Here is a 9,837-nt window from a genome sequence, read left to right as displayed (position 1 = left end):
GGGATCGTGACAGTCTAAGAGCAATAAACAAGTCGACTAGTGAGAAATTTAAGTTTTGACTTAAAATGTTAACAATTTTTAAAATATAGGGTTGTTTGGGATGACCTAAATAAGTGTACTTTTTATCTTTTTATGAAAAAATGTGCAGAAAAGTAGAAAGATGATGTGACAGAAAAAAGATAAAAACATAAAAAATGTGTACTTATTTAAGATAGCCAAACTTATTGCTTACCTTTCAAATCGAACTCAAACAAGCTTTAATTGCTTGAATCAAGAGCTGAACTTTAAGTCCATTAACTTTTTATAATGTATATAACTAAGCCAAGCTGAGTTGCAAGTTGTTAAAGTTAATTTAAAAACTTAAACTTTAAAATGTAAACTTGACTTATTTCCGTAACGAGCTCAACGACATGCGGCATATCTTAAATTTAAGAATTAATTCATTCCAAGAACCCCATCTAATAGTGGAGAGAATAATTGAGACACAAACAGAAGGCCTTGAAAAAGAAAAAAAAAATTGAAAAATGAAAAATAGTGCGAGACAACAAGGCTCATTGGATGTTTCATTAATTGACATTGTTTGAATAAAAAATCACAGTTCTCACTCCCTATCTCTATAGTATCACTCTTTTCAATTTCTTCCCAGATATGTGTATGTAAAGGTTAGCCCTTCATATGTACACTGAAAAAAAACAAATTCCTAGTACAACATGAAGATTGAATTAAGCCTAAGCCTAATCAAAATGTTGTCTAAAACAACGAAGATCAGATAGACCTATTGTACAAGCCGAGTAACTTTTAAGTTATACCTACCAAGAAAAAGGTGTGCTCAAAGAAGCCGAAAATCAAGAAAAATGGACATTGTGAAAGAATTTGGTTATTGCCGTCTTGAGAAATTAATGTATGTTTATTTTTACCGGTCATTGAAACTCTGCAGTTACAGACAGAGAAGGCTGTAAAAAACGAGGGGTATGAAGGCATTATCAAGTTGTGCAGTGTAGGCCTCCAACAAACCACTAACGATCACAGCTATGAGAAGAGAGAACCAGTGCTGCACATAGTGTCATCAAAGACATTAGGAACGGTATTATCATTCACAAGGTGAAAATCAAAATTCGCAGATAAGCACTTCCAAATTAAGGCACAAGAAGTGGAAGTGATTCAATCACTATAAGAAATGGGGCAAGGTAATGACGTGAATAATACAAATCCACATTCCCGTAAGTACTAAACACTAACGACTCGACCATGGATCCAATTTCATAGTAAGTGGGGGTTTGCAAGGGGGCTTGCCCGACGAAGGAGGGGTTTGGCGGGGCTAGCCTCCCAACCCGAATTTCGGAGAAGAGTATTTATGATATTTATGCACTTGTGACCTATTACCCTAATTTCTATGTATATATAGTTGAGGGGAGGAGGCTATCTTGTGTAATCTCTTGTAACCTTTCAGATCACAATAAAAACCGTAGCAGCCATGCATGTAGCCCTAGTTTCAGGTGAACCACGTAAATCTTGTGTTCTTCATGTGTGCATCTGATTTGCTTGTGCGCTTGTTCATTTCATGTTTCACCAATCCAGATTCCTAACAATGCTAATAACTGGAACGCTTAAAAATGTGTGTCCAAGCATGCATGCCTATGTGCAGGTGTCTATTTAGTTTTTTGTGTGTGTATGTGTATGAGAGAGAGAGAGAGACCTGAGTAAAAATATATCCTGTTGTTGCTAGAAGTGGAAGGAGAACTGAGCAAGCTGCCAGGACCGATGTGATGCCAGCTGCAGTACCTTCGACGGTTTTCTCTATCAAATAAAAAAGTGAACACACATTAAAGAGGCTAAACAACAACAAAAAAAAACTAGCAGGAGAAACCATACTTACTGCCTGTTTTGCTCCACCTGAGGACACCATACTTATGGCCAACCATTGATGCCTAGACATAAAAGCCAAACCAATCTGGTTAATGTACAAAAATAACCAGATGTTTCTCAAGTAAAACAAGTAATGTCATGTTTGGATCTTGAATTTGGGAGGGAAAAGCAAGTGAAATAGAAACTTCTTTTTTCTTCATTCCTTGAATGAAATAGAAACTAATTCCTTCTTTTTTCTTTTCCCTCCACAAATTCAAGATCCAAACACAACATCAAAGCACATCCTGCACCATCTTACCTTAATTAATAGGTTCTTTTATTTATCTTTTTTTTTTTTTTTTTTTTGGGGGGGGGGGGGGGGTGGGTAGGAGAGTTGGAGTGAAGAATATTAAGTCAATAACCAAATGGTGTAATTGGTAGAAACTAGACAGGACAACTTTGTTTCAAACAGAATTTCATAGATTTACAAATTCTGAACTATTTTTAGCTAAATTAAATTCATATCTTGCTAAGTAAATTTGGAAATATTCTGAGCATACACAAATGAGAAAACTCACTTAAGATTGCAATTTCACCAAAATGTGAACATAATAGTACATAGAAACTAGAAAACACACCATTGTATCTCCAATTCCAAGGCTCAAAATTCCAGCAAAAGGGGCAAGAGGTCGATCATTGAACCCAGAAGACATCCAGATAGGAAGTGCACAGCCCAATAAGAGTGAAAAATGGCTGAAAAATGAAAAACACATCAAATTAGGAATTAATTATTATTCACAAGGAAAATATGCTACATCTTCTATGCAATATGATGAAAACATGTCATACCTAACAATAAGAAGATCTGAGTCACGGTGGTCTGTAAACGCATTCATAAACTGATGTACGAGTGGCCCCAAAGGCTGAATTCTCCATACCTGTCTACAAAAGTTATGGTTATGCAAGCTTTATCAAAACCATTATAACGTGTTTAAGCATCTAAAACGAACTAAGACCCAGTTTGCAATAAGAACAATTAGAGTGTTGCAAGGAGTCACTTTTGGGAGATAAATGCAAAACAGCTTTCACAAATCTGTCAAAACAAGTTGGGATAAACTTTTTAGATTAACTTATGGATGGATGACGAAATGATATCCCCCATAATTTGGATTTCTATAAAAGAAATGAATTAAAAATAAATAAAAGCAATGAATCTTGTGTCATGATAGGCAATTTACAAATCACAATATCTGAAAGCATTTTCATTCATTCTCTGCAAGATTTGCAGTATATCCCCCAATATCCATGGAAGCATGGTTAGCTTGTTAATTATGTCCTGGATATCATTTTCAATAATTTCAAACAAGCATTTGATATACCATATGCAAAGTAAACATGTAAAATTACAAAGTGCTCCTGAAGTTTAACAATTTCCAATGTTCCACAAAATTTGCCCACACTTTCCCCTTTTATTTATTTTTATTTTATTTTCTTACAATGCATAAATACTTTAATTTCATGTGCAATAAGTTCTACAGACTGCAGTGTTGACATTTGAACCCAAGAATATTAGACATGAGCAAAGGCAATGACTTTCAGCACCGTCATTTTTCTAGTATATAGCAAAGAAAAAAATCAAGAACAATAGTACGTGCAAATTCAATGAACTTACTCGAACAATTTCCAAGACCAAGAATACCGCCAAAGCTGCACCAAATGCCAGATCAAGAAACTTCGGCTGGAAACAAAAATGAAGTCCACATAACTTCAAAAACTACTTGGAGAACTAACTAAATTAAAAAGAAAGGATACAGAGAAGATTATTGTGTGAATCCCAAATCACCTGGAAGATAAGAGCAGGCAGAAACATTAAAACAGCCATCAGATGGTAGTATTTTCGAAGAAGAATCCTCTCAATCTTACTATTCTTTGAAATGTTGTAAAACCGTTGGACAGACACACATATAAGAGCCACCCAGTAGATACACAATGAAAGCCTCTTATGCGGTTCCGAGAAAACAAAATTAATCACCCTGGAAAAAATTAAAAACAATAAGATGCAACATATATATGTTTTTCAAACCAAACAACTTCATATACTAGATAGCTACAAACAAACTAGAATTCTTACCCACAATATTGTAATGGAACTGATTTATAATGATAGAGGCTAACCATTACAAGTGTAAATGAATAATTACATGGCAACCAACCTAGGAAGCACGGATACGGATACGGATACGGGATACGGATACGATACGATACGGATACGGCGATACGACAAAATTTGAAAAACTAAGATACGGGTACGGCGGGGATACGTTCATAAAAAATATTTTTTAACAATTTTTAGTAATGCAGTATGCATAAAAATAAAACCTAAAGCAAAAGACAACTTGATAAAGAAGAAAGATTCTTATAAAACTAAGAGTCTTCAAGGTCAATAGCTTCAACTTGTTCCCCTTCATCATTGAATATCACAAGATCTTAGCTAAAGCCAAAAAACCATTCTTAAATAAAAATTTCAGCAAATATACTTTTTTAAGTCATCAATGATAGCCTAGGAAGCACGGATACGAATATGGTGATATGGGGATGTGGATATGGCGATATGTCAAATTTTGAAAAAGTACGATACGGGTACAGCGGGGATACATTCATAATTTTTATTTTTTTTATATAATTTTAATAATGTAATATGCATGAAAATAAAACTTAAAGTGAATTAATAAATAAGTAGAGGGATTCCTATTAACCTAAAAGTGCTCAAACATTCATAAAACATCCAAAACTAAAAGCAAAAGCAAAAGCAAAAGCAAATGCAAATGCAAATGCAAATTAAACATCATCCTTACATGCCAACACCAAAAAAAGAATGAGAGCAGAGAGAAGAAATGTGAGAGAGTGAAAAAGCGAGAGAGAAGTGAGAGAGACAACAAGGATACATCAATTTGACAAATTCTATTACTTTAACTCTCAGTATATTCCTCTTATCAAAGAACTAAACAAAATATTATAAGTAATATATAACTTCGAGTATCCGATACTTCAAAATTAAGTATCCGATACTTCAAAATTAATAAAAAATTAATTAAGAAGTATCTGATACTTTTAAGAAGTATCCGATACGTATCCGCGAGTATCCGAGGAGTATCGGTATCCGATAAGTATCCGATACGGATACGTCACCATTTTTGAAGTATCCGTGCTTCATAGCAACCAACCAAACTCGGGCCTGACCTGAGCCTAAACTTTATCCTGAATTGGCATGCCTAAGATGTACCCAAGCTTAAATGAATGAACTCGGATTAGGCATTTTTTGCGAATAAACCCCAAAAAAAATAATAATTATTATGAAACGAGAGAAATTCATTCAAGCAGAGGTTTTCGTTATTCACATGACTTGTTAAGCATATCAACAGGTCTAACCACCGTTTTCCTATGTATATATAAAGAGCAAAAACAGAGCCTAGTTGACTCGTGCCAGTTGGTTTCAAAACAACATATAATATAATAATTTCTCTCTATTCTAATAACAAAGTGGACCATTTAGGGGGGAAAACTCAAACCCTTTCTACCTTCACGACAAGTATCATGATGAAGTCAAAATGGAGCTAAAGTATGTGGCATTATTAACATGGAAATATATTACAATAGCATGGGAAAATATTGAACAAAGGATGCACATATAGTCTCAAAATATATTATAAAGTACATCGTACCATAACAAAGGATGTACGTGAAAATCTTGAACGAGCTGCATCCATATTGGACCAATTCCAAACAAGATAAATGCCAGAGAAGCATAGAAAATAACAGATTTTCCAATCTCATGGTATGCCCTTGCTTTGGAGTATGCTGAAGTTGTAAACCATTCCCAAATGTGGAGAACAAATTTAAAGAACATTGGAAAAAGAAGAAGGCCAACAACCATGCCCTGCAGGAAAGGGGAGAAAACTTTAGGATCCAGCTGCTTCCTTTTTTTCGTGTTTTTTTTTTTTTTTTCTCACCTGGGAACAATCATACCTGAATAATGATGCTTATCTCACTTCTTTTGATTCCATATTGTACATATATCAATTCTGATGGTACCAAGTATCCATGAATCTGCTCAAAAATTGTTGCTTGTAAGAACTATCAAGCATTTCAAAGAAACTAACCATTTTTTATTTTTAGTGATTTTTTAAGAACTAACCTTTGCAAAGGTAAGTGCAAACATGTCCCCAAAATAGATAACAAGACCAGAAGTCACCAAAAGGGCCTCCCCTAAGAAGAGAGAAAATCCAATAAATTACCAAGTAGAGTACAAGAAAATCTTAATTGACTAACCAAATAACAACAGTAAGCCCTCAAAAATAGAAGAAAGGCAACTGATGAAATAGCATTATCATTCTCACAAGAAAATTAAACTTAAGCACTAATGGCTGGAACAGAGTAAGATTGGGAAACTTGAAAAGAAACAATATACATTCTGAAACAGGAAACAGAAATTCAAGTGGACAATGATGTTCCAGAGTACCACTGTTTTACAATGTTTTAGATGATTGCAAAAATCAACTTTAATTCAGGACTTCTAGTGAAGAAAACCAGTTAGTCTAACAAGATACTGAGCACCCAACCTCAACATGACTACACAATCAATCAGTGCCATTTATGATGCCATACTCTCTTAAAGGAATAAAAATCACTGGACCATTAACCTACCATATTGACTCAATAAATCTCTTGGAAAACACTCATTATAATCTCCCAAATGTAAAAAAAACAATCGTCAAAAATTGACACAACTCCCACTTAAAATTAGAGAAGTATCTGAAAAATAAAATTACATTAGAAACAAATTGAACAATTCAATTAAATCATTTCACATTGGTCTAAGTTTTTCATGATTACTCAATGATATTAGGATGGAATCTGTATCCTGAAAGCACCAACCTAGCTATGTTTGTCCATTCATGCTTGAAAATTTGAATATTTTATTTCACAGTGTTTATTATAGTGCGCGTGCGCTTGTTGCTCAAAGTTTATGATCAGCAGATTCTTATCATAAGCAATATAAATCCCTTCCTGGCTTCCAAATCAAATAATAAGTGAAAAAAAGTAAGTACAAGGTTGGCCATGCTTCATGATACAAACTACTGGGCTTCTGAGAGAAACAAGCCATGAGATTGCCATAACTAAGCTGAGATGGATTCCTGGTGAAAAAATAGGTAATGAGCAAATATGGGAGAAAGCTGGCTGAATCAACTTGACCCTACGACAATATGGTTCCATCTTTGATCGACTATACCTTGCTTGGCTCAAAAAAAAAATCTCAATTGTGCCCAATTCCACATATTCACAATCAAATATATTGGATCACACAAAGTTGAGGGGCAAAAAAGGGAATCCTGTAGCTGAATCCACGAAGTGACGATTGGAGCTTGATAGGTCAACTGAGACTTAACCAATACTCTTTCAAATAGAATTTGAGAGACAGAAATTATACATATTATATATGTGAGTTGTTAGATGAGGCAAAACAGGATTACACAAAGAAACAACCATTTGAACAAGGGAAAAGCATAATTTTCGCGAGCAAAAGCCTAACAGGCACAGGCTTCTAATTTTCTACCTAAAATTAGATGGTTACCACATACACAGGGCCATGGAACAACAGTGTTTAAGAGCAGAAATAGAAGGTAAGTCAATCTTTTGTCTAATACACAACATCAAAATTCATGCGTTGTAAAAGCTTGCAAATGTTTTAAGTGCTATCCATGCATAATCGTATTATATTTCTTGTTGTCTACCAACAAACAGTTAACTGTAGTCACTCAACAAATGAAGATTATAGAATAGCATAACATACCAATGGAGGCACAAAATGGGAAAGTTCGAACCACATGCTGAATTAATTTCACAGCAGCAAAGCCCTCGCATAGCACCCACAATAACTTTAACGCTGTGAACCAGCCTGTAAAAATAGTATTAACATATGAGTGATGTTTAAACAGATAGTTAAAACTCCATATAACAAAGTACATAAATTTTAAAGTGGGAGCAGAATCAAAAGATTACCAAAATGAGATTTTGTAGCAAAAAACACACAACAGACTGCCGCATAAAAGGCTAGGCAACTTAAGCTAAACTTCACACCCCAGCCACTTTGTGCGGAAATGGGATCTGTATTGTTGGGTGACTGCCAAAGAATGAAGCCAAGGAAACCAAGCACACCGAAGCAGCAGGCAAATGTTGCCCAATATTGCAGCTGCAGATATTCAAACTCTGCAGAAGGAAAAAAATGAATGGAACTGCCAAACACAAAAAAAGAACAACGATAATAGAATAAAGTACATAAAATATCTGAAAAGGAAAAGAAATTAAAAATAAATAAATTGATGCACAACCATTTTAATAGAGAGACAATAGCCAAAATAATCCAAATATGCTCAATTACGATAACATGAATGATCTACTGTAGCCATTTTTATTTGATACTTAATTATGCAATAATATGCAGGAAGTATTATACTTCATTGTGAAGTGATTATAAACATTTAAGGAAATTACCAAAAAAAATCCCAAGGTTTGAACCTTGTAACAAAATAAATCTTAGGTTTTTAATTTTGTTAATGTAAACCCCAGACTTTTTATTTGTTCTCAATCTAAACCATTTAACTATTTCCGTTAAGTAAAATCAATAGAAAAATGGGAATTGTGGTCTTTAAACCAAATGAAAAATGGCATTTTAAACATTTGATGCATATCCATCCAGGTTGAGTATAATGACTAAAATCCTCTTTTTCCGTCGATTTTACTTAACAAAAATAGGGGAATGGTTTATATTGAAAACAAATCAAAAGATTAAGGTTTAAATTAACAAAATTGAAAAACTCATGATTTATTTTGTTACAAGGCTAATTGTCCCTAAATATTTTGGCATTATTAGCTCTTTAATGACAATCCATAAGTCTGTCATTGGCTTAACCCTTAACTAAATTAACTAAAGTATTGTACACATATCAAAGTGAATTTTGAAATACACAAAATTTGAAGATTTTATACTAGCAACAGCAGCATTCAATTTGATTTTAAGCACACTAAACGTACCTTGATTTCCAAGTTGATGAAACGACAGAGCTCTCGATAGCTGTATCAACCTCGAAAGCATAAGACCGGGCAGCGTAACCGCCCCAAGTAGAATCCCTGATGAAGCCCCTTTCCTAAACAAAAATTATATCACATCAAACAAACACACAATCCAATCTTGACCACAACGAATTCCCAAAAAATATATATATATATAGATAAACCCTAAGATATAGAATTAAGTTGAAGGGGGGAATTGTACCTGGTCTTGAATCGGGAGAGGGAATTGGAGGAGGATTCGGAGAAGATCTCGATGGAGAGGGAGAAGAGGGTGAGGAGAGAGAGGGAGAGGGATTCGGAGAGGAGAGAGAGAGGAGCGGCGAAGAGGAGAGGAGCGATGAAGAGCACAACCACGGCTCTCTCGCCGTTGAACACCGACGAAGAAGCCATAGTTGTTGCCATTTTTTTTTTTTTTTTTTTTTTTTGGTTTTTTGACTTTGCAACCAACGAATATAGTTTGAATTGAAAGACGAACAATTCAGACTACCAAAATAAGAAGAAGGTGCACAGAAGATGATGATGAGAGAGAGGGTGGGTTTGGCGCGCACCGGACCGACGGTGGCCGTGTACTGTACCTAATTCTATGAGCAGTTATGGTTCCATACGGTTTGTCCAATTGGCAAAAACACTGTGTGCCTACTAGAGGGGTGCGTGGTTTTCGATGTTATGACGTGGTTGATGACGTGGAGCTAAACTAGAACTTTTGCATTGCAGCAGATTCCTACCCATCTTCCAGGCCCGATCCTCACAATTTCACAGAGAAAAAAATTGAGACATCTAATTTTAAAATTTTAAGAAGAATTTTAATGATGTAGTAAGAAGGGAACCCCTATATATAATGTAATGTGTATATTTATAATT

The 9,837-nt window shown here is 34.7% G+C and overlaps 1 protein-coding gene across 1 annotated transcript; it reads right to left on the bottom strand.

Annotated features, from left to right (window-relative positions):
- Positions 1-532: 532 nt before the first annotated feature.
- On the bottom strand, positions 533-9,820 carry LOC114265766 (phosphatidate cytidylyltransferase family protein). Its single transcript, XM_028206594.2, has 14 exons — positions 9,179-9,820; positions 8,938-9,050; positions 7,906-8,112; positions 7,697-7,801; positions 6,041-6,111; positions 5,872-5,952; positions 5,568-5,782; positions 3,689-3,878; positions 3,518-3,583; positions 2,695-2,783; positions 2,484-2,598; positions 1,877-1,928; positions 1,697-1,797; positions 533-1,051 (listed from the first exon to the last, which is right to left on the bottom strand). Exons 1-14 carry the CDS (start codon positions 9,376-9,378, stop codon positions 938-940), a joined length of 1,719 nt encoding a protein of 572 aa, XP_028062395.2. The 5' UTR covers positions 9,379-9,820; the 3' UTR covers positions 533-937.
- Between the last annotated feature and the right edge of the window lie 17 nt (positions 9,821-9,837).

The sequence above is a fragment of the Camellia sinensis genome, chromosome 12 (genome assembly GCF_055761805.1).
Source record: "Camellia sinensis isolate YWXY chromosome 12, ASM5576180v1, whole genome shotgun sequence".
Taxonomy (NCBI): domain Eukaryota; kingdom Viridiplantae; phylum Streptophyta; class Magnoliopsida; order Ericales; family Theaceae; genus Camellia; species Camellia sinensis.
The sequence above is the reverse complement of the archived record's forward strand: the minus strand, read 5'-3'. Positions and strand labels throughout refer to the sequence as shown.

Bases quoted from the DNA above. Each gene is read 5' to 3' on its own strand.
- LOC114265766 (XM_028206594.2), bottom strand. From the start codon at position 9,378: ATGGCAACAACTATGGCTTCTTCGTCGGTGTTCAACGGCGAGAGAGCC. The intron at 9,051-9,178 runs GTACAATTCCCC...ATTTTTGTTTAG, and splicing joins CTCTCCCGATTCAAGACCAG to GAAAGGGGCTTCATCAGGGA. The intron at 1,798-1,876 runs GTAAGTATGGTT...TTTATTTGATAG, and splicing joins CAGGTGGAGCAAAACAGGCA to AGAAAACCGTCGAAGGTACT.